At 37.6% G+C, this 25,755-nt stretch overlaps 2 protein-coding genes across 2 annotated transcripts in view; both read left to right on the plus strand.

The window, feature by feature from the left end:
• Nucleotides 1-850: 850 nt before the first annotated feature.
• Nucleotides 851-14,895, plus strand: LOC117384363 (pituitary tumor-transforming gene 1 protein-interacting protein). Its single transcript, XM_033981666.2, has 7 exons — nucleotides 851-1,110; nucleotides 1,301-1,347; nucleotides 2,376-2,484; nucleotides 3,551-3,659; nucleotides 4,872-4,937; nucleotides 8,678-8,724; nucleotides 13,072-14,895. The coding sequence occupies exons 1-7, from the start codon at nucleotides 993-995 to the stop codon at nucleotides 13,119-13,121; spliced, it is 546 nt and encodes a 181-aa protein (XP_033837557.1). The 5' UTR covers nucleotides 851-992; the 3' UTR covers nucleotides 13,122-14,895.
• Nucleotides 14,896-15,568: 673 nt separating this feature from the next.
• The window catches only part of cdk14 (cyclin-dependent kinase 14), a 210,338-nt gene continuing 200,151 nt past the window's right edge, over nucleotides 15,569-25,755 (plus strand). Inside the window, exons 1-2 of the mRNA XM_033980456.2 lie at nucleotides 15,569-16,038; nucleotides 23,709-23,740. Coding sequence (XP_033836347.1) covers nucleotides 15,945-16,038; nucleotides 23,709-23,740 — 126 coding nt within the window. The 5' untranslated portion in view covers nucleotides 15,569-15,944. The remainder of the gene's footprint in view (nucleotides 16,039-23,708; nucleotides 23,741-25,755) is intronic.

A 25,755-nucleotide genomic window follows, 5' to 3' on the forward strand; every position in this document is an offset into this window, starting at 1 on the left:
TCTGAGTATAGCCACTGCTCCTCCACCTTGAGAGGAGCCAGCTAAGATGGCTTGGGCATCTGATCTGGAGGTGTCCCGGGCATGTCCCACCGGAAGGAGGCCTCGGAGGAAGACTCAGGACATGCTGGGACTATATCTCTCGGCTGGCCTGGGAATGCCTTGGGGTCCTCCTAGACGAGCTGGATGAAGTGTCTGAGGTGAGAGAAGGCTGGGGGTCCCTGTTTAGATTGATCCCCCCGAGACCCGGCCCCGGATAAGGAAGAAGATGGACTGATGGCCAGGGAGAATACTAGAAATAAGTGTTGTTACTTCCCCTTAAACAGTAGAAGTTTCTGAAGTACTGTAAAAAGAACAAAGACAAAATAATGTTGCCAGATAATCCTCATATTCAAAAAGAAAATAATTTTTGGCTGGCCAGGCAAGAGTCACTGCATGTGAATTGGAAAAAATCTTTAATTTAGATAGATTTTCAATTGTGTATATGTATTCATGTAAAAAATAAGGCATTTTCCACTGTGTAAAAATAGTCACTCTAACAGTTAAATTTTTGAATTAGATTTCATCAAATCCTCTGTATGATTTGTCAGTACAAGTACAAGATTGAAACTTTGGTGCATGTAGATGATACTTGGGTGATTTTTATGCCCCTATGGACGAACAATGTAGGATAAAACACCCTTTAAAGTTACAATGTCCCATATATATCTATGGATGCAAATTAATGTAATAAAATAATAAAACATCTTCGAGAGCATTGGACAGTTTTGTTGTTTCCATGTAAAAGTTTGACAAAAGCAGTTTTGCCTGTAGTGCCTCGTCTTAACCACCAGAGCGCGCTGTCTGTATTTTTAGCTGACAAAAGCAGCAGAGACGACGCAGCAGTGGGGAGTGACAAGAAGAAAACAAAACAGATCTGCTTCTTCACAAATCACGAGTAAAACTTAACGAGACTCTCAACAAGATCCTACGGTTGAATTTATTCGCATTCAAAAATGGCTTCTTTATCAATGAAGCCGCCACATACTTTAACGATGTTATTTGCAGCTTTTGTGCTCATAGTTAGCATCGCTAGCTTCGGGGAATGCCAAACTCCAACAGCTCCACCTCCACGTAAGTAAACCACAACTACACGATCAAAACATATAATTCAAGAGTATATTTATTAAAAGTCGTCAATACATCTCAAATATGATATCACTCAAAATGCTTGGCCTATGAATATATGAATTACAGCTACCAGTAATATAAAAGTACGTCACGTCTGTTTGTTTGTCATTTCCCTTTTTCTGATCTTTTGCAGCTTGCTCTTCATATTCAAGCTGTGACACATGTGTTCCTCATGCAAAGGTAAGTATTTGCACTTTGACCGCCATATTTATTAAAGATGGCTTGCCCCACTTCATAATCTGCTCCTGACACACTTTTTGACTCTTTGACCCCTTGAAGCAGACTGGAAAGACCAAAGGCGTGACTTGTGTTAACTAATCTGACGTTAAATCTTTATTCTGCAAATGTATTGACAAAAATACCCAATTTCAATCATTTATGGACAATCATCAATCATTTATGGACATGTCTAGCACAATAAGTTCTGTCCAGTGATTTATGACATGCTTTCAAACGAGCCCTGATCATAAAAGCTCAGATAGTGTGAAAACAGACCCTGAAATGCAAATGCGATACTAAAGTATACATTACCTAACGTGAATGAATAATGCAGAGAGGAATATGCTTACTTATTCAACAAGGCTGCTTTTGGGGTATTTATTGTTCTAGTCAAGTAGTACACATGTTGTTTTTTAAGTTTGAGTAATACTAATGACCATAATCCACTCACTCAGATCAGAAAACCCCCATAACCAAAGGCACTAATCTAAACTCTTATGTTGGATTGCAAAATTTCTTGTACTTTCATTGTACTGCAGGTAAGAAGACGCCTCATGGTGGCAGGTCATGAGAGCGTAACAAACACCATAACATTTCCATTACTGCCCCGCTACATGTGTCTAAACAGAGTCAGAGAGAGGGCTTGAGTTTTTTTTATTATTTTTCCCTCCACAAACATTCTCTATACTAACCTAGGTTGTTGTCATTACTGTCATATATGAAACATGAACTATATTTTGTCTGAATGCAGTATTTGCTTATATGCGTGTGTCTGCCTAAGTTCATGGTTCATGTTTTTATTTATTTTTCTACTTCCTGTTTGAAAAACACAACTCTAAAATAACTATAAGCATTCATGTCACAGATGTGTTTTCTATGTGCCTTGCAGTTCCAAACTCTTAGATTTCACAGTGTTAAACCTAAGTGACACTTCTTGGCCATTAGAAAGTTGTAATAAGGTAATTGATATCATTGTATTATGTTGACAGTGTCTTTGGTGTTTTGCCACAAATAACTGCACTGATTACCCTGTGACTTGGCTATTTCCTCCGGCTTCAGTCTGCAAGCTGGCCGACGCTCGCTGGGGAGTCTGCTGGTGTGAGTTATCATATCTTTTGTTAATATTTGATTTCATTCAACTTTCCTTATTTATCAAGTTAAAGATAAGAATTGTTTGTGATTGCCCTTTAAGGCAACTAGAAATAGAGAAGTAGAGCAAGCACCCATGTCAAGGAAGGAAGCAAAGGTCTTATTTCTGTACTTCACTTTCACAGTGTTATTGTCAAAAGAGTGAAGGTAGCCTTCACCCTCTTGACTAATGTACCAGGTTAAGTAGCTAGAAACAGGACTGAGCAATCAGGCAAAAGAGCTGATTTAATCAAAGGGGTGAACTTTAGTTTTGTTTATACAGGAGCAGAGATGGAAGTCAGTATCAGTCTTTCCTTCAGTGAAGCGTAAAAATTATTTCGATTCAAATGTGTCTCGTGGTTTCAAGTGGCTAAGAATTCAGCGCACTGTAGCATAGTGGTAAGACCGTATAGAGTAAAAATGACTGCAAAGTCTTCATCATATGTACAGAAAATACTTAACTATACTATTTTATTTCAAGGTTACTTTAGTTGTCTCCTTTGAGAGAAATTTTCTTTGAACTGATGGGTTCTGCTGCTACACAAAACATAAAGGAAAAACACAATAGACACATAAGGGGCTATAGCCAGAAAAAAACTAAGGTGCAGTACATTTACTCACTCACTTTACATTTTTAGATTGCTTCACTGACACAGTGGCAAAATGGCACTTTCTCTTAATACTTCATATTCAGGGTACAGTACACGGTCTCCTCATTGCCAGTAGTTTAATTTAATTTAATTTTTCATAGCAACTCATGACCAATTGAAGTATTTTTTTGGTTGTTTATTCATTATAAGTTGGACTGCAAGTATGTATTTGTGTTTGTGACATCAAATGATTGCATTTTTCAATTTTAAAATGAAATGTTACCTTTTTTTACTATCACAACTGTTTTATTTTGAGAAACACCACAAGAGGGCAGCATTGTATAACTGGTGAAGACTCCCTGTCTTCTAGATACTGTCTGCTGATTTCTTAATAACTAACCTCTGTATATGTGGTATGGTAAATGTTTTTCCTTCTTCTTCAACAGTGAACTTTGAGGCCCTGGTCATCACTCTTGGAGTCTTGGGAGGAGTTATTGTTTTGGCCATTGTCTCCTGCTGCTGCTACTGCTGCTGCTGTAAGAGTAGTCATTCCAGGTAAAGAAACTCATCATTTGCAATCCAGTCCACCCATAAATCATTAAAAATGTCTCACACACTTTTTATTGTTTCTAGTTTAATAAAATATAGTGGATGTAAGGAGAATGTTAAAGGTGCACTATGTCACTTTTCTGTTGGGGGACCTGTGGAGATGTTTTTGTTTTGCCTTTAAAGTTCCATAAAATAGCATTAGGCTTTTCTTTTCAAGTTTTTTGAGCAACCAAAGCACTTGTAAGTGAATAAATGCAGATATGTTAGATAAATTTAATACCATACAGTGGAACATTCCAGACAAAGCAATAACATGTCCATGGTGACGAACCCACTACCAAAAAAGTTACATAGCGCTCCTTTTAAAGAAAATGTAGATCTTCATTGTTGATCTCCCATGACAAACTTTCGTAAGACCGTGTGACAGTTGTTGTGTGTTAACCACAGTTGTCTTGTGTACGCCGTGCTGCTCTTTGTGCCTCAGTGAAATGCTGCCTGTCAGTCACTCGTCAGTGTCCTGTCTCGCTCTGACAGTGCTGTGGGTGTGCACTTGGACCGGAGCATGTCTATCATCCCACTGACAAGCAGTTAGAGTGAAGATGGGTTGAGAGTGGTGCAACTGGTTAAGCATTCACACCCCTAAATTAAGGGTTTGCTGTTTAACTCTCACTTGAGTACACACTGCTGTTGTGTTTTTGAGCAAGACACTTCACTCAATTTACTTAGTTCTAGATACTGTGACTGATGGTTGTAAGCAGGAGGGCTGCACAATTGAAGCGGAAGTTTTACTACAACTACATATATTAAAACTTTTTAAGTGCCAAATATACTATCCTCCTCCACCCAGGCAAAAGGGCAGCTTTGTTCACCTGTGGTCTCTGGTCTTCTTCTATCAGGGAAATACTGGCATCAGACTGCAGTAACATAGATAGCATCTAGTGGTAATATGAGAGAATACAAGAGGGTCAGCCAGTGCAATTATGGATGGCAACTTTAGCACAATACATATTCCAATGAAGCATAATATTAAATCCTTTTTTAAGTCCTTTTAAGTAATGTTTTTGTGTCCTGCTTATTCTCAGTTTCTCCTCCTTACATCAGCAATTTGTTGAACTTTGATTGTCTTTCTTGAGTTTTAAGGTTTGTGTGTTCTCTGGTGATGTGTTATTTATCAGATGCTGATGGAAACCCTAATGCCATCTCTTTGTTTTTGTGCAGGCTTGACAGAGAAGACGAGCAGTACGCCCGGAGGAGAGAGGAAAGCCGGCAGCGCTCTGAGGAACGGTAAGAACTATGCCCCAGGCTTCTGTCAAAATGTGGGCACACTTAATAGTGTAGAGTACTGGAAGCATAACCAACATTTTACTTGATGTATTTGAGCATCATATACAAAACACAAAATTCAAACATTACAGAAGAAGAAGAAAATGCATTAATAATAGTGGACTTTCCTACCATTCCTCCATTCCTATACCATAGTTATGCTAACCTTGCTGTCTCAATTTTTTGTGGTAAGAATCCATCACGGTTAATATTTACTTCCTTCCATGCACTTATCCTGTCCAAAATGTCCTTGGTCTTATGTGAAGGTGAAACAGCACCGTAAAAAAGAAAAAGGGAAGCGTGAGGTCATTCACTGTAGTCTCCAATGGCCAAATAGAGTACGGTGGACTTTACCTAGGATATATAGGCCATGGTCAAGGTTTTATAGCAAAGGTCAATCAATGGAAATATCACTGAAGGTTTGCTAGAAGTCTATAGAGACATAAGATGGAAGCATCCAACAGAAAATACGCTATTATTTTACTTGACAAACATTTGAATCTCCAAAAGGTATCTACAGTATTAAATATTTTTGCATTAAAATTTTAATCCCAAAGACATTGCTATGGATAATGACCACATGATTTTCAACTGACCACCAGTTGATTTTTGAAGCACATAAAATTATCTTCCCAAAAATGAATGGAACGCTGCAACCATTATTCTGTACTTAAATGGCCCTATTTCACAGCCAGTAACTTTCTGTGTAAATCATTTTTAGTAGTACCGAGATGGCCCCAAGTACTACACAAGAGTTCAGAGTGTGGAACAAAAGAGGCTGTTGTCTGCTTGAAATTCAAAACAACTGCTGCAGCCTCAACAAGTCCCAGTCCCACAGGAGGAGGGCGTCCCTCCGCTCACATCCCCAAACACCAGTCAGATTGTCAAGGCTGAACAGCTGCTCTCTGCAATCACAGACATAAATAGAGCAAGTAACATCCTCTGGACCCTATTCACCAGCAAAGAATCGGGAGGAGTGTCATAGCGATGTGCCAGTGTCTATCTTTGAATTAATTTATTATTTGACATAGAAAATTATATAAACAGATAGTACAGATTAGCCAAATGTTCAAAATTATAAAACTAGGATGACCAAGAACCCATGAAGCATTAACAGGTGAAAATTTTATGAGAACCAGACAACTGATTTTTTTTTTTTTAAGCAAGCAGAATAAATTTGCTCTTCACATCAAGTTGTATTCCCCTTTTATAACAGTTGAGTACTTTCATCCTAGATCAACTGATGCGTTGCAAGCCCTCAGGAGCTACCACTCCATTGTTGTTGAATGAGTTTTATTCACGTGACCAAAGAATCCAGCCTGGATTCCCTACAACGTTTGTGATCAAATCTGCAGAGTCACACAGAGCGCAGTGACCTATATTCAGTACAGGAGTGGGAGAGATGAAGCCAGAGTAATGGAGGGAGGACAATGCTTTTCTGATCCTCTTAACTTTGCCCAGAAGAGCATCGCTATCACTATTGTCTCATTCTAATGTGTAGTTATTGTTATGACTCATCAAGGACTTTAAACTTGGAACATATAGATGTTTTTATGACTTATGTGGTCTTCTTGATAGTCATAAATGTAGTTGATATTTGGCAAATCGTGTCTTGGAGAATTATGGAAATTGGACCCATATATATGATAATAATATAATAAATGTTAATAGTCAAAGAAAGTGCTGAAATACCAGCAATGACGCTAGTTCCAGCTTTTAAATTTAATATCCTGTTTAATAGTCATCATTGAGTCATTTTTGTGGTTGGTGCGACATGTGTATTAGCATAGTAGCATGGTATTGAAACGTAACTTGAGGCAGATAATCCACATGGATATGAAATGATGCTGCTGTCAGCGTTTGACACAGATCTGTCTATCATGAGCCTTATGTATAAACTATCAAGTTTATTTATAACCCACTGATCTTCTAATGTAGGTTAAACTGTCTCTTTATATGCAAACTGAACAAACGGCAAAAATCATGTGACACTATAACATGCTTTGACATTCTTAGTCCTCAAATAATAAAATGTATCTGGCAGTTACATTGATATAGTTTGAAGTACATACATGGACAAAAACATGTATATAGTACCAGTTTAGATTCTGAGAATTGTTTGAGCATAAAATATTTGCTATTGTATTGTTAGATGGCCATGCAACGGTCTCTTTAAATATCAAAGGCTGACTTTTCAGTTGTACAAAGTGAAGTTCAAAGCTTTGCCTCTTGTGAGATTATGCTGAGGACTCCAACAGAGGCCAGTACCAAATCTTTATTTATTCAAACCAGAGGAGATGGGATGAGAAGGGGAAAAAGGATGAGGCGTATGGGCTGTAAACGGACAGATTTCACACACTTCAGGACATTAACTGTGTCTACTCTCCCCTCTTTGTGTATGACGAAGCACTATCTATTGGATGTGAAGGAGTAATCCAAAACTTGTCTGAATGCAACATACTTTAAATTAGTTTGGAGGTGGTTCAAACTGTGTCTGTATAAAGTATAGTACTTGATTCATCTTTATACAGGAAAATACATTATTCATAATTACACATACAAGTTGCACAACAAAACATGAGCTGCATATTTATTTTGGAGGTATGAAAAACCTGGAGTAAACTGGGTTCATACATGGATGGAGCAAACAAACTCCACACATAAAGTCCTGGTATGATCCAGTTACCATGACTTTGCTTGAGGCTAACCACTCAGCCACTGTGTCATAGAAATACAGAGTCTTTCTGTGAGAAAAGCGTTAACTTTTTCCAGACATCACGCATGTTACATTTTCAGTTATGGGACTGTAAAATTAGGAAACACAAAGATTTGAGCTAGATGAGCTCCACTAATATAGTATGAGAGATTTTCTGATGCCATTATTAAAAAAATATTTATTTATTCAATGCCATTTTATCTTGTCAGCACCAATTTCAGAAAAAAACCCAAACAACAACAACATGAATTGTCCCAACAAGAATATGTGGATTATCATTATTGGCATGAACAAAATGAGCAAGAAGAAGATCCATCTTATAATCTCTGCTCTTTTTGCAGATCATTTAAAATAAATATTTAACAAGTTCCACAGTGTAAACTCATTGAGCCATGAAAGTATCCTGAAACAAGACATTGTTCATCTCCCACAATTTTAATAGATCAAACTGTGAAGTTTACTGTGAAGTTTGAAAGAATACAGAACAGAATATCCCATTGCACACTATTACGTTGAAACTCACCTCCTCAGTTTCCACTTGTTGCATAGATTTTTTTTTTTGTGGTGGGCCGAGAAAGTGTCAGTCAGTCAGTCACATGTGAGCCATCATCGGGCCGGGGGACATCTGGAGAGCAGCGTAACAACCTCCCAAATTACTCTCCCATCGCTCCGTGGCTTTAAAGCACCCACTGATTTACAGCAGCTCTTTGTGACGAGATGAAGTGGAGAGACGCCTCCGGAGGTCCCATGCACAAAACCTCCTCGCGGGCTTTTGTCAGTCCCCAGAAAGGCTGACAGCCGGCATGTTGCTCCGTTTGTGTTGGATTACCAAGCAAGCTGCAAAGGGAGAAAATAGGACCGAACACTCCCATTCAAGCTGTTATTGTTTAGATCCTCTGTGTGCTCCTACATCTCTGTGCGTTTCTGTCACTGTAGACCGGCTGCTCCATGTTGACTGATCATTTTTGGTTTGTGTTTTTCCCAGGAAAACCGATCGGAAGGCGAGGCATGATGAAATTCGCAGGAAGTACGGTATGTATTCCCACAGGACTTCACTGTGTCACATCTATTACGCTCTCAACATGTGACTGATGATCCGTGCCTGAAACAATGTATGAAGTGCTCGGTTAAACTGAGAAAGATCCTGCCAACTACGCCAAGTGTGAAAGTTACAAGTCCTTTTTCTTAAGAGTATTATCTCGTCTTAATAGCCAAGGATTCATCTTTACCTCGTGTTCAAAGTAACCAGATTTTTCCCTTCTGATTTTATGGGCTAGCTAACGGTGGCATAGATTTATAATGTGCTGACAGAAGAAGATGTATAACCATAGCTACGTGATATTATGAGAGGGGGCAGTTTTATGGATGTAGTGACAGAAATGAGAGAACAGAGAAGGGTAGAGAGAGACAGATGAGCCCTGAAGTCATAAGCCTAAAGGAATTTGACACTACCGGTGTAAAAAGTTAGTCAAGTTTTTCTTTGGATTTAGGAGAGCGAGTTATTTACACTTTAAATTCCTTGGATTATCAATGGCTACATATTTTCCAACATTTGTATAAGTAAAATGAGACAACCTTTATCAGCAGCTCAGTGGAAAATCCAAATTTTTGAAGTGCAGTTAATACAGTTGTTTTTTTCTAATTCAGTCTAAACTTTTTCAGTGTCTCAAACTTCCAGCTCTACTCGGGTTAAATCAAGACTGAAACAATCAAGCTCTTCTGAGTATAGGCCACGTGTGTGATTTAGATTTATAATTTTTACAGAAAATATAAATGCACAATCATTTTCAAACTACTTCAGGCAAATGACACAATAACCCTGAAAGCATGAGTCCCTCTAAATCAATAAATAACAGAATTAAACCTTAATGATGGTACTAAACGTCAATAATGACTTTTAAATGGTAATTTTTCAAGCACCTGCAAGTGAAATATTAGTGTGCCATACAAAATTTGAGAAAAAAGATAATCACTGAGCCCAAAAAATATTGTTCATCCTTTATGAACAATAGACTGATAGAGTAATAATTGTCATAGGCCTAGTTTCAGTTGCAGGTGCACAGATTTGCTTCTCCCTCCTGAGTGCAGCCCAACATGGTGAATTCCTATTATGTGTTTGGTATAGTTAGCTTTAGTCCAACTTAATATTACTTAAAATATACTCTTCTTTACTTTACTACTGCTTATGTATTTTCATACATATTAGCTGCATCTTTACCAAACTACATCTCCATACAGTGAACCACCTTTTATATTCCTCCACTGGTCCTCAAATCCCTACACGGTGTGGGTACGGCTTGTTCCGCTTTCTTACTCTTTGTCTGTGAGGCGTGTTCTATTAGTTGAGATTTCCACCATCCATAATTCAGCAGTCTATGTGCAGTGTTTCAGGTCGTCTATAGGTTGGACTAAGTCTGTCCTCTCACATTAAGTTAGGCATAATTTATCATACACCAGTGTCAAGTCCTTGGTGAATGCCGCCTTTTACAGGTCACTGGAGAGAGTCACACCATGAACTTTGAATAAAGATCAGTCCTCACTACAGCAAAGTGTTATGTTTCTATACATTAAAAGATGCTTGAAGGTGAAAGAGCGCTAATGCCCAAATATTATGCATGAGGACCTACAGACAAGCTTATTTGTTCTTGACTCACAAGTCAATGTCATTTATTATTAAATTTAAGCACTAGCCTTACTGGCAGGCTTTTTCCAATATGAACCTTACAGAGAGCTATGCATTGGCTGACTTGGAATCAGAATAAGTTATATTGCTGTAGTCAGTGGAAAAAAAAAATAAAATAAATAATAATAATAATAAACAATAATAATGATAACCTTTTGACTGGAGTTATTGAAAGCTTGACCTGATTTTGATTGACTTGCAGAAGTAAAAGTCAGCTGTGTATTGAAAAGTTGATAATGTCAACATTGATATTTTGGAGATATGCAAAATTAAAATATTTAGTGTGTTGTTTGTAGTAATTTTTTTTTTTTTTATAATTTGCAAAAAATGTTTAATCCTTCAAAAGATAAAGTGGTACAAAGTTATTTGATTTCTTAAATTTATTTATTTATTTATTTTATGAGCCAGGTGTGTTTTGGCACATTTTGGATGAATATCATAATTAGGCAAAAAAAAATAAAAAGATAGAAAGATAATTTTATTGTCATTATTGCCCTTCTAATTTTTCTTTTGCTAGTTTTTTATTGAAAATTTGTATACAAAATTGCAAATCGTAGTTTGCAAAGTTGGGTAAAATGAAAGAGTACAACAAGTTTTACAAAATAATGAGTGATGTCTTTTCAGTATATTGCAAATGTATCAAAAACACAAAACTTTCTTAAGAAAACTTTCTCAATTTATGTGACAGTAAATGCATTGTGGTAAGGCTTAAAATGACTAAAAGTTACTTGTTGAGTAAGAACTTTTAAAACCTTGAACTTTATTTCAATACTTGCTTGTTTTTGTTGACTCCTCCAGGCAGTTGTTTTCCATCGGGCCCGTTTATTCGTTTGATAAAATATTTAGTATCAATTGAAAACACCATTGTCATTCATTATAGATTGAATGCTTTGTTTTCTAATAGAAACACTCACTCCTGGACAGGTTTTGTAATCCAACTCAACAGTTTTCAGTGGACTCTACAGGACAATATTCTAGCTGTCACCCCTGCTTAGTCATGTGTCAGTATATTTTATTTGAACACGTGAACTTTGATAAACTGCCACCCATTAAGTCCCTTGTATCGCTATAGTACAGGAGAACATGTATTTATGTTTAACCAATCGCTTCCCTTCGATTATTTCCGTGGTAATAGTCCCTGGTGCTGTTCGGTGGGAGTGAGTCTTTATGTTTTGCGGTGTCTCTGTTTCGGACGTCCTGACACAGTGATGGATGGTGCAGTTTTCTTGGGCCTCCCCCTCTCATTAGTTCTCCTCCACTGGGACAACGCACTGTTCTGGCCTGTCTGCGGAAATGCAATCCAGGGAGCTATTGTATCACATCCTCCAGACTAGACTTGAGAGCAGCGATGTTAAGTTTTTCATTTAAAATCCCTTGAGATAATTGTTGATATTTTAAAGTTCTGTCTTCAACAAATTAAAAATGAGCAGAACATAAGGGCAGGATTGACTCATTAGGTAACCAGTTTCATGTCGGACTAAGATCGGACGAACCAAAATCTAAACCTGAATTATACTTGCTTCACATATAGCTGGACTGAACTAGGACTATACTAAAACTAAATCAATCCATAATTAAAAAAACAACAACAACACGTACCTCAGTTTGAGAATCCTGGCCTTTTCTCATATACATTTCCTTCAAAGCTGGTCCTTCGGGGAACAAGATAAAGCAGAGACCTGTAGATGGAGAGGCCACATGGGAAAATGTATCATAACTTTAGTTCCTTCAGCCCTGTAGCACTCTTGTGACTACATCTTTAACAGAAATACTTGGCATTCTTGGTGTAGGTTCTCTTCTGTGGTAGACGTTAAACAGGTACATTAATGTGCCTATGAAAATGTCTTGGGTAATGTATCATGCCTGAGAATGATTTATTATTCTGTCTGATACTAAATCATGCAGTATTATTTTGAGCTATCCTTGTGTTCAGAAGCTTTTGTATGCACTAGATACAAGATCAGTTGTTTGTACAGATAACATAGTAGTAGATCTTAATACTGGAATTATCATTATATCGTATTTTTCTGCATATAGAAATACACTTAATACACACATTTAATTCTCTGAACAAGACCAATGCAATTCTACACAAACAATTCATTTAAAACTAAACCCTCCATCAAAAACTCAAAATCATTGGGTCGATATGCCAACTTTTGTCTAGTCTCTCTGCCTAATTTACACACAAAGTATCAATTCACTCATTAGAGTTCATCCTGCTACTTATTCTGTCTAAATGCTGCCAGAAATATTGATTCGTTTGATTTTAAGTCCTGCTATAAAACATTTCATCTCACATTTTTTAAAATCTATTTTCCTTTCATGTTTTGAATTGTATTGTCCGAAATATCTGGGATCTGTGCCTAAAAAGTGCTTCAGGTTTATCTGCCATATTTGACGCTAAAAAGTTTATCAGCCCACACCCCAGGGTACTTCAGGTTATGTTATTCCTCCTCTGTACAAGCCCAGAAGAAATATGCTACATATGACGTTTACGCTGAAACTTCTAAAACATTTCGACTGATCTCTAATCGCATCCATCCTCATGAAGAACCAAAAAGAACAAACATGTCCAGCTAACCCGGTCTAACTCAGGCATCTTAAGTCTTCATAACATTCCATGCCTTGACCCAACAGCACCTCTTGTTTTGCTTTTGTCTCACTTTCTCCTCACTTCGTTTCCTGTCTCGTAGGTTTGATGGGCGACCCGGACCACCCATACAGCAAGTTTGAAAATGAGTAAGCCAGCAGCCAAAGTGTCAGTGGAAACAATTGTCCTTCTTTTTTTTATGTCTTGGACTGATGTCTGCCTTTTTCTAAAACCATTATATACTGTAGCTGTAAGGAACAAAACTAAATTCTGTCTCATTTTCACTTTTTCCATGTATAATATTTTTGCCTTTCTTATTGAAGATGCTGTGTTGTGTATTAAATGTTTCGAAGCTCTTTTAAACTTTTGATCCAAAATAAATATTAAGTCTTTTTTAAAAACTGCATATTAAGAAGTAGTTTCATAATAGCCTTTGCACTATGCCAGAAAGATGATGATGATGAACAGTGATTGTACATAATGTGCTGTGACATTCAAATAAACAAAATATTTTAGGATTTTGTTTTGTTTGTTTGACTGTTCTGTGATAATGAAGCTTGACACGGTGGGTGATGGCAGGTAATGTGTGTATTTGCTCCTGCTAATGAGTGTTGGACCTAGAAGTAACAACAGCAAGACGTAACATAACCATTTGACTCATTTTATTATAGAACCTACCTACCGATAAATGACAATAAGATTATTTCTTTATCAACCGCCATATATGCCAGTCTATTTTAGGGAATGAACAAAACATTGTAAAGACTTAAAGTGTAGTGTTTTCTAAATTCCAAGTATTATCATGATGTATACTGTAAATATTGTAAATGAATCCCATGTTTGAGTGGATGTTTTGTGAGTTTGCATAAGTAGCTATATAGACTTATGCTTTGAGCTTGTAGTGTTGACACTGCAATCAAATTACAACTACTACTGTATATTTTTTTTACTTGTATAAATAGTATGATTCGTCATTCCCAACTGAACCCTCATCTGTAACTCATGATTTGCTTTTTCCTTCACATGCAGGTGAAGTATCCTCAAACGGCCTATAGGGGGTGGTTTAAGCACCAAGTGAACCCTGTATTTCTGCACTGACACTGACTCCTCCAGCAGTAAGAAGTCTTACCTCCCTGACATCTGCTTCTACACCTCTTTACCCCTCTTTCTCCTCGGTGCTGCAGGTGACTTTTAAACTGTTATTCTTGGCTATAAACAACAGCCCACACCTCTTACAAAGTGGGTTTAGTGCCTGTCGAGGATCGGGTTACATGCATCATTACCTATGCTGCTATAATAAAGAGCCATTTCAACCTAATAAAGCCACACATTTGTCTCAATTATCTCTGGCTCCAGTCAAAGCAATTAGGCAGAGCAGTGATAAAGCCGCCTGCATTACTAACATACACTCTGACTCTGCCCCACCGTAAGTGCTCTTCATGTGCCTATGCTGCCTGATGCAATTAGCAGAAGTAAGTTTAAGTTGTGTTCATACAATATACTTTTTAATTACTGCTTACATTTTCTAAGGGTCACTGTCCAATTTGGGTTTATATACAATATTTTATATCCAGTTTCCATCTACATCTTTCTCTGATTCCTGATGCAGTTGTTCTGGGCTGTAGTAACGATGCTCTCCACTACAGACAGATACAGCCTCAAATGCGTATCACAAAGGTCAGAGATATTCTGGCCCCGTGAAGCAGGACCTGGATTACTACAGTCCCATACAATTAATCCCACTCAAATCCCCAGATCGAGATGTCAAAGTTAACCAGCAGAGGGTGATCTCATTAGGGCACAGTCAAGTTTCCCTTGGAGTATGCATATATCCTACTTTTATGCTTTTATGTTTGATGTTATATTGTTAAATTATGTCATGTATTACAAGTTTAAGTATTGTTCCATTAAAAAGTGATGTTAAACCAAGACTTCACTGACACTGAGTCATTTTCCATCTGAGACAAGCGCAAGGATGGATGACCAACTACAAAACACCCCCACCCAAATGTTAAGATAAAATGTGAGAATGGATAAAGCACAGAATAGATTTTTAACAAACAAAAAAAAAAAAAAAGAGGTTTAGTTTCAACTTGGCATAATATGAGATGTGTTTCTTATGCCTCAAACTCTGATGCTTTATTTGTGCAAAGTTGGGCCTATATATTTCCCAGATCTTAATTTAATCATAATTTAGCTTGAATACACTTTGGTGCATTAAAATGGTTTATACTTGAAAATAAAACCAAAATAGAAGATGTATTCTTCTATAAATAAACAACAAACCTCTTGGAGATCTTAATGTATTTCCTGACCTTGAATCTAACGCGTTTACGAGTCATCAGCGAAGGAAATGTTGCTGATGTTGGGAAATACCTCCGCGTAGGTCTCACAGAGGGCAGTCACCTCCGCTGGAGACAACAGCCCGAGCGCACACGGAGAATAAACGCCTCCTGTGGCACATTGGGGCGGGGTTTGGTTCATAACTGTCTTTACGCACGTCCAATAACCGTGAGGTGCTCCCCGGAATTACACCAATCCGCGTGTCGCTGAGGCGGGACACCGAGGGGTCGAAACGGGAGAGAGAGAATCCCAAAAATGACATCTAGATTGCGGTGGAGCTGGGAGCGACTGGGACGTTGAGGAAAGAAGGAGAAAGAAAAGAAGTCCGATCCTGAGCGTCAGATTACGCACGACTCCGAACCGGACGCGTCTTTTGCTGCGCTTTAGGAAATGTAGTTCGAATCTTTCCCGAACATTTCAACAAGGTTTTTTAGTTGATGAGAAGTGCCCGGAGCTGCTCTTTTTGCTTCCCCGTGTTCTCAGCTGCAGTTGTCGGGCTTGAACCACTGAAGCCACCGCTGCTCCTCCAACAGCGCTCCTTCTCGTTCACCTTTTACGCATTAATAAAAATAACGCGTTTTACTTAAACCGACCCATAACTGCATTAGGAAAAGTATCTAAGAAATAAGCGCGATGTGTGACCTGATGCCAGCCTCGCAACCAGTGGAGAAAATCGGCAAAATGAAAAAGTTGAGAAGAACTTTGTCGGAGAGTTTCAGGAGTATTGGTAAGTACCGTTAGTACTTTGATTTCCAGATGTTTTGGGGCCATTGTGCTTAGAGCAACGCAGCCAAGCTTGTAGTGTGAGTTCGTTTAGATGTAGGTTAGTGGTCATGGAAAAGCCACACGAACTTGGCTCTGCATCCTTACTTCCCATTTTGTTTTTAACTCCTTATGTTGTTGAGCAGAAGGTTATTGTAGGCTATTTTTTATGAATACATTGTGCAAGGGAGCATGATCTAATGAAAGCATATGGATTAATTTACTTTGCATGCATGAATCTGGCAATATCTGGCATAGTGGCATTTATGGACCTTATCTCCCCAAACCAAATGCAGTGTCCATCTGGCAAAAAATGACTACTCACCCAGGTATCACTTCAAATCTTATGACTTCTGAAGATCATTTTATATAGAACATTGTTGACCAAATCAAACAGCATTGTAAACTGAAAATATTCTAAAAAATAACTTACTACAATGGCTCAAGAACAGATATTCAAATCTATGTCCACTTACTCAATAAATACCCTGAGACCCAGAATGCATTGTAAAAAAAATCTATGACAATAACCACAATCAAATCCATCCAGCTCCTAATTTGGTCATCACTTCCCCTGTTATCTGCAGCAGTGTTGGTGTTGTAAGAAATTCCAGAGGTGTTTCTCTTTCTCCATAAAGCCATAAATCTCTGTGTGTACAGTGTCAGCTTCATAACCTAGAGCTCACATTTGAATGGATGGTGTTTGTGGACTGTAGGAATCTCAAGACAAGCCGTTTGCCATGAAGGTTACCCCTGTCTGCTTTAAGTGGCTGTGCACAAGATCAAGTGATGCTATGGACAACTGGACACATTTTTATTCTCCATTGAGTTGTATTGCTGTCCATTCTATATGTTGCCCTATAATTAATGTATTGGACAGCATAGTTTGTTTTGCAGTTTCCTTAAAATGTAACCGTCTGTCTTTAGGCTTGTCATGATAACTACTTTATCGACTCGTTCAGTATATAAAAGCTGGAAACATATATTTTGAGGCTCAATATTTATCATATGTATAATTACTTTGCAATAGTGGGGAGATTTGTGCCATTTTTATGTAATACGATAATAAGATTTGAGCCGTAGAGAGTAGAATAAACAACTTCGTCCATTCTGCCATGTCTATGTTGCAGCTCAGGCCTTTTAATCATATATATTTAAAAATGGGTTTACTGGGATTATCCTGCTTTGTTTCAGTGGCGTAAAGTAGTTTCAATATTATCGTGTACCGCAGTATTTCTCTGTAGCGATATATCGTGCTTCAAAATTTGTTATAGTGGCAGGTCTATGTGTCATCTGACTTATAGCTGTTTATGTCAGATGTGTGTTAAATGAAACGTCGATGAAATGCAGACGCTGTAACTCGGAGAAAATACTTGACACTAATTTGTAAGTGTTTTAAAAGTTGAGGCACTTTAAGCTGACAATCATCAGAACATATTTTTTCTGAATGAAACACTGGCATGTCTGTGTACTGATACAAAGCTGTTTTAACATTATGACTGAATCTGGTTACAGGGCTACGTTTAAACCCCTTTGTCATTATAGGTCATTTAAAGTTTCAATTAATTGTTTTTCATGTTTTCAAGTTCATGCCATATATCATGGGCTTTACAGAGTGACTTTACATCTAAAATCTACACAATTAACATGAGAAAACAGCAACAGCATGTCTTTTAAAAATCCTTTGTGACCTTTTTTATGATCTGAGATGTTTTGATTGATAAGAGCATCTAAAACCTTATAGCTTATTACAGTGGAGTGTTGGGGAGGCAGCTTGGCCATAAAATTAGATAGTGTCGTTGTGCTGAACATAAGGAATTTTGATGACCTGGACAAAGTAAGTGTCACTTTTTTTATTATACAGTACAGTAATATTTGAATATCTAAAACATAGTGAAGTTTTGTAAGTAGTTGGCTAAAAAGTAGGTCACTGTAGACTGTCAAACTGTTGTGCATCTTTGTGTCTTGTAAACTATGTGCTTCTAAACTGTATGCATAAGGAATAATGATTGGTTCACACATGTGGCAGGCAATGCGATATATTAGTCCATAAATTCTCTCTATATTGGTGTAGTTCCGGTTCAGCTAACAGGCTTATTAAAATGCGATCTCATTGATAGTTTTCAAGGTGCTCCCAACACCCCTGTATCTCATCTAATCTTCATCTGGCTTCTTCTTTCTAATATTTGTACACACAGACAAAGGTTTATATCTCTAGTGCTCACTAAACTGGCCTCAAAAGTAGTATTTTCATAAAAAGGGCATTTAACAATATCCGCTGCCTCAAAATACTATCATGCTCATTACATTCCCAGTGCCAAGCTACATTGTCTAATTTCATTGTTTTGTGGAATTGAAATGGCAAAGCTGAGAAAAATATAGGCAATCCAAGTTTATTTGCTGGGAACAATTCATGCACAAAGTAATTCAATGTTCTTGCCTGGCAAATCTAGAATGATATCTCTCTGTATTTTTTGTACAGATTGATATCAGACTTGTCCTTACGTCCTCCGTTGCGTCTCAAGCCCGGTGAAACGTGATCGTGCAGTCAGATTTGTTTTTTACAGTGATACATGTGAAACGAAGGAGCTCATTGATCACAAATGATTTACAAATAAAACACAATTGATCTCCCCTCAGATTCAGAGTTTGGTGCTTCACTAATTGATTCTGCAGAAATCAGCAATGTTTTTCAGTTCCCTGTGATATTTTTTTCCTTCATTTTTGCCTATATGGATGGATCATGTGTCCCCGAATGGCTAATCCACCGATCAGTCAGAGAAAAAGGGGTTATATCAATTCTACAATATGGTGAGCTTCCCGAAACCATAATTATTTAAAAATACCATACAGTTTATGATATCCCTAAGCAAAATAAATCGTCACAGTTCCTCGCCCCATAAGAAAAGATGAGACTATTTGGGTGCATGTCATGAGAAAAAGCTTGAGGAGAGATTGGCATTGACTTTTCTGCCGCGCTGGCTCTTAGTTTCCCATTGGCCGTCTCGCCTCCATCTAAATCAACACATCTAAGCATCGATCCTGCTCTGCGCCTGCTCTCCACAGCTAAGAACAAAGCACATTCAGCAGACACTGGGTGACACTGTTGATCCAACTGGTCCCATAAGGAAGGCTCTGCAAGACATGGCAAATATACAAAGCAGTACATTGAGATGGTTAAAGTAGCTATTGTAATTGTAATTGGTTTAGCTGAAAGATTCTCATTTGAGGAGTTACATATTACAACATGACTGTACCTAAAACTGCATATGAAGTTCACCTTTTATCTATTGGAGCTATACTTGAATGGCTTGGGTTTTTTGGATTGAACAGTAAACATATCTGCTTAGTTGAAAACCGTATTAAACAAGCAAAGTTCAAGATGAAATCCAGAGCTACTCCAAATTACATGGTTAGTCTGACTACATAATTCTATGGTTATTATACTATACAACCAAATCATGACTGTTCTCTTTTAGAAAACAGTCATGAGGACAAAACTTAATTGAACCACAACAGATAAACAGCTGTTGCAAAATGAGTGCAAATGTGAAATGTGGAGGGTAAATGAAGTGATGTGAAGGTGGTTAGCTGAGGTGGCTGATGGTTTTGCTGCTACAGGGAAAGGGACTTTGATAAGAAGCATTAACCTTTTGAAGAAATGAAAGTTGAACTACTAAACTGCTAAACTAACAAGAATGCATTTCGTATCATGTTTGTAGAGGTCTAAACTACAGCTTTAACAAAGAAAATGTACTTTAGTTACTTTAAAAATGTCAATGTTTGTGATTTTTACTAATTAGGGCCATTGAAAGTGTGATTTCGATTCAATTGCCTTTATTCTTGTTGCCCTAGAGGACATTGGAGCAGACATAATGAATTTATTTGAATATCTTGAGAGGTGACTGGTTCAGATGCATAGGTATAGTATTAGAAGCTCAGTATTAGATTCACACGTAGCAGAAAGCTGGTCTCGAGCGGTTGTGGGGTGATAAGCTCCCGCAAACAGAGAGAAGCTAAACACTTCTTATGTTATGTGCTACCTATAAATAGTAGCTGTAGCTCTCCTTTGCTGGGAAAGCACAGAGCTGAGGCTATTGTTGCTAGGTCTAACGCTTAGGTCACAACAAAAACAATATGAAAGCAGTTGGGTAACACCTCATTGTAACTACACTTTAGCCCTCAAAAGCTTGAACAAAGACTTCATTCATAAACAAACTGCACAATAGCTGTGATTAGACTGCATGCTGATGACACAGATAGGTAGACCACAACTTCCTGTATTCTCAACTTTTGTTCTAGAAAAACTACGGCTTAACTGATGTAAAACCATGATTAAAATTAGAGATGGATATTTGGACTTTTTAGCGCATCGGCCTTACATCTCCAGCACTGACCGATATTTTGTTTTGATGGATTTGCTGCCTAGAACTTACACACAAAACTTTATTTTAACACTTTAATACAAAGAGATAAATGCACTAAATGTGATACACTGCTCTCTTAAAGGTTTGTGGTTTAAAAAAATATAAAATAAAATGGCTATGGGTGAGTTTGAAGTAAATGATCAAAATTGGCCCAACACATTGGCCCCAAAAAAAAAAATTGTCAGAGTTTATCAGCAATCGGTTGCTCTGGATTCTAAACAATCGGTATCGGCCATGGGAAAAAACATATCGGTCCATCTCTGCAAATTGTCATATGCACGTTAATTATGTCTCTACTAAGCCTAAATCATTCTTAATAAATAGCTGAATGACTATGAATGAAGGTGAAAGTGTCGTTATTATAAAGTGGTAGTTGATTTTGAAAGATAAACAGTAAACAATAAGCATGAGGATCTATTATTTTTGCTTAAACCACTTCCATCCATAAACCAGCTCTTCAATTCGCCCAAATGAATTCAGCGTGAGGCGTATTTTTAGTTGTTGACAGCTCTGACAAACACGACTTCATAAAACAAACCAGGGAACTTTCCTCATAGTTGTCTTTTACACAAACGCACTTTTGTCTGAAAGGAGGAGCAGATGGAGTTGTCAAAATGCTGAGCTTCAGTAGATAGATGTGCAATTAGACGAGGAAACGCACATCCTGTTTCTAGTGCGGCGCTCTGCAGGTAAATCACAAAATAGTTCAGATAGTGTGAAAGCTAACTTATTCTCTGCACTTGAATTATACGCGATTATTCATTTGGATATAATCACTTAAGTGGTTTAGTTCTTATTGTCTATGTCCTAGCTTTTAAAAATGAACTTGTTTACGCCTATAAAATCAATTTAAAATGACATACTTGTACTTACGTTGTGCATTTACCATTAAGTTTGCAAAGTGAACGCTCAAAATGCAGTTTATTTTTCAGAAGTGCTGCATGCATTGTTATAAAATGTTTGTCTTCCCTCTGTACATTTTTACCACTTTTATCAGTTTTTTTATCTTTATTTATACAGGAGGACCCAATGAGAGCACTTGGCGTCTGTTTTTCATGGGTGCCCTGTTTAAAATACAATACAAGCAGTAAAAAAAACAAGTATACAAGTCCATATAAAGCATTAAAAAGCAGGTGCAGGTGTGTGTATAAAAGTTAGTTACCAGATTACCAGGTCCTTGGAGTGTATTCTGTTTTTGTGAAGCAAAACAACTAAAACCCCTCTTTCTTGTCTCAGTTTTGATGTGGTTAGTCCTTTTGGTTGTTGGTTAGTCCTTAGTTTTATGCAGTCATGTGATCTAGTATTAAATGTTTCGGTATCAATGATTAACAAGCAGGTGAGGTATTCTGCCAGTTGAGCCATTAATCATTTTGTCATTTATTGCATAGGGGTAGAGTCAATTTTGTACATCACATCTGGAAGTTACATTCTCTGACCAGTCCACACACGGATGGGTGTCTGTCTGTGCATTTGTAAGACTTTTTCAACCCTAAGATCAACCCCGTCAACCCTAAAAGAAACTTCTGATGCAAACATAATGAACATAAACAATACTTATCTATTTCATTATGAACCTTTCTGTACTACAAACTGCATTACAGCCTCATTCTCATTATTCAAAATGCAGTAATTTCTTGCAGATGCAGCGTACATAATTTATAAATGTTTCATAATGCATTCCAACAATACAGCGTTTTTAAAAGAATGCTGGAAACTGCCCTGTGCTATGAATTATGAATTAAACACTTGACTTTGTTATATAAAATGCCTTTTCTAAGTCTGCCCTATTATGAGTCTATGGCTTTGTGTTGTTGTGTCTGACCTATAGGGTGTGTATGTGTGTGTTTTGTGTCATTTCTGTGTGTACTTTTGTGTGAGTAAGACCCTCTGAGGACATGGAAGCTGCAGTTTAACACCCCGGTAGTCTGGATAGACAATGGCCCACATAAATAAATCATTTTATTTGAGAGTACACCGTCTTTTAGCCATCTGCACTTCTCCATTAGCGTAAATAAAAATCAAATGCATGAAGAGTGAAGTCGGCGTTGGTCGGATAATGATGTTGTAGGGAGTCTCTTGGGTGGTGAGAGCAGTTCAGAAATCAAAGACAAACAAACTGTCAGCCCCCCCTCTCATAAATAAGGACAGTTTTGATGACAAGGAAAGCAATGCAACTGAAAAAATTATTATTAAAATTGTATGTGCATTTCTGAGCAGATAAAGACGGCTCATTTGTTGTCTGTCTGTGGTTGGACTAAATATATTGTTCTTTAATTTAACTCGCGACAATGTGCATTTTGACTCTGTGAATTAGCATATGGCTTTGTTTAGCAAAAAATTATAGGTGCAATATATAACTTTTCTGATTTTGACCTGTTTGTCATGGAGATGTTATTGCTTTGCCTTGAATGTTCCACAGTATTAAACATATGTATCTTACATTTATTCAGTTATTATTGTTTTTATTCCTAAGAAATGTATTATTTGAGTGGGCATCTCTCCACAGATCAGACCTGTAACTTGGCCTGGTGGCATCTCTTGCTCGTCTTCATGGTGATCGATAAATTTAATGCAATACAGTGGTACATTACAGGCAAGCAGGTGGCAGGCTCCACACTCCACCAGAAATGCCACATAGTACACACTTTGCATATTTTTTGTCCTTTTTAATCACATTTTTAGAAGGTAATATATGCCATTCTTTTAATATACCTTTGTTCCTATCTCTGATCACATGCACACTTTTATTATCTCTACTGTATTGTGTTTTTAAGAGCTTCCCTGATAAATTCATCTCTCTCATTATGCCGTAGTTCCATCATCTCTTAGCTAAGGACTATTGTTGACACGTAGCAGTGAAGGCTATTGATCATTGTACCATATTTATTTAATAATGGGGTAAACTAATGGCTCAAATTTGCGGTTCAGTTCAATCAATGCACTTAATACACATAGTTGGCCCTACGCTGGAGTAAATTCAATAGAGATTTGCTTACAGTGTAGCTTATACATTCTATAGGTTTTATTGTAAACAGTGATTCTTCCTAATAGGCGCCCCTGCAGTCGTTACCACTCCTATATGGTTTCTATGTGCACAGCTATAAAAATGAATAGGTTCTCCAAGTATGACTGGAATATGCATAGTTTTTTTTTCTACTCTTTCATCGCATTGCATGCCTAACTTTCTTCTCGTCTCTTCTCTCCCCAGCTTTCAAGAAAGAAGACAGCGGCTTTGATGAGGTAAGCTCCAAACACATGCATTTCCAGGCGTTTGTGACTCGGCTGGCCCAGTTTCAATGTGTTCCTCTGAAATCCACTGGCGGGTTGGATGTTATGGAGTTATACTTTGTTGGATGTGTAAATGTACGCTGTGTGTCTGCTGGGTAATGTATTCAAGCGCTGTTTCATCTGAGACCCTGGCCCTGAGGTTAGTCCCCATCACAAGGTGACACGTGGTCCCATATGTGGATCTGTGGGTAAAGAGCAGGGGTTTTCAGAGCATGGTCTTGTGACTTATGGTGGTGGCATTCTATGTTATACTTGCGACCTGCTTTTGTGTCGTATTGTTGGCTGACCCTTTGAAAAACAGTTAAAAACCAGTCAAATGTTGTCAAAAGTATTGATAGCCCGATGCAAATCTATAGTAAAACTAGCATCCACACTAAATACCCATGTGATCAAGTACCATAAACAGGATTAAAGTGAATCGCTTCAGAAAGGTCTTGATCTATATCAGAACAGAAAAAAATCTTTATAACACTTTTTTAAAAATATATTTCAAATCATATTTTTGAATGCAACCAACTGCAAACCCTACAGGGCAAGACGACATTTTAAAGTCCATGCTGTTGCTTCAAGGAAAAACAAAAAAGAAACATCAACATATTTTATTATCACAATGCAATTTCTTACAAATATTGCATGTGGTGTTTGTTTTGGCAAAAATTGCAACCCAGGCAAAGTGCAAAATCAATTCAGCACCATTTCAAATTTTACGACACGAGTTTATTACCACTCAAAGAAAAACGCCATGGCAGACAAATATTTCTGTTTTGATGTTTCGGCTCTTGATGACTTCATTCGGGACAGTTAAGTTTTAGTGATAATCTGTCCCTTCTTGTGTTGTTGCCTGATTGTTTCTAGCTGTATTGCATTGTAATGTGTACGCGCTCTCATTGCATATTGATCTACCTCACATCGGTTGCCAGGTTTCTGTTGTGGGCGTCAGTTTGATGATCGGGTCGATTGGTCTGAGGATACAGCCATGCGGTGTGATATTGATGAGGAATCCTGCTTGGTGGGTCACTTCTGAGTTTAAGCTGCAGTGATGGAAGAATGTGCAGGTGTAGCAGCTGATCAGGTATATTATGAGAGGAAAAGACTGTAGCAAATTTTGAGCTTTATGGAATGGTTTAGCTTGATAGTAACTGAAAGAAGTATTCAACATAAACCTTACTTCTGTTCTGTATTTGCCAGTTTGATGTCACATTTATATTTCATTTGAGCCACACTAAAACTGCATATTGTGTAAAGTGCTAAAGTGCTGTTGAATGAGATGGTTTGGCCAAGGTCACGCCTGCTGTGACTGTAACAAAACTCTTCGAGCTGTATTGTATTTCACTTACTTTAACCTTGTGGCTACATCCCTGTTCTTCACGCACGTTCAAAACCTATCCCTCTTCACACCTTTACGTTCTGATGGCGATACGGCAGTTAACTATATTTGTCCTCGCTCTCACAATAGCGTTGGGGATACTGAAAAACAATATTAGCTTGATATTTTTGTTTGTTTGATTACAGCGATGGAAATAATCGGACGATATTGTGGCAGTCCATTATAAGGTGCATAAAAATAACAGTAAGGGACCGAGTTTGAGGTTGAAGTATTGCAACGGTCTGCAAAATTCACAAGTGCAGGACTATACTATATTTACTCAGGACTTTTTGCAGCATATTCTAATTTTGTATGCCTCAGTACAGATGCGATATTAATAATGGTATATGATATATCCTCACTTCTAATGATGTGTATAGTCTTGTGTTACTTTTGTGGTTTTGTTTTAACTGTTTGTTCAATAGTGCAAAGTTGAATAAGTTAAAATACCCTTTACTTTTTGGAAATATTACGACTGAACTGGGCTTTGCTGGTTATTCATGTGTCTCAGACTTGGACTTTATTCATGCAAAAAGGAAATTACTTGGACACAGTAGCTCGCACATTACACTATAACATTGCAATAAAATAACAAAAAGCA

Source organism: Periophthalmus magnuspinnatus, chromosome 16 (genome assembly GCF_009829125.3).
Source record: "Periophthalmus magnuspinnatus isolate fPerMag1 chromosome 16, fPerMag1.2.pri, whole genome shotgun sequence".
NCBI lineage: Eukaryota > Metazoa > Chordata > Actinopteri > Gobiiformes > Gobiidae > Periophthalmus > Periophthalmus magnuspinnatus.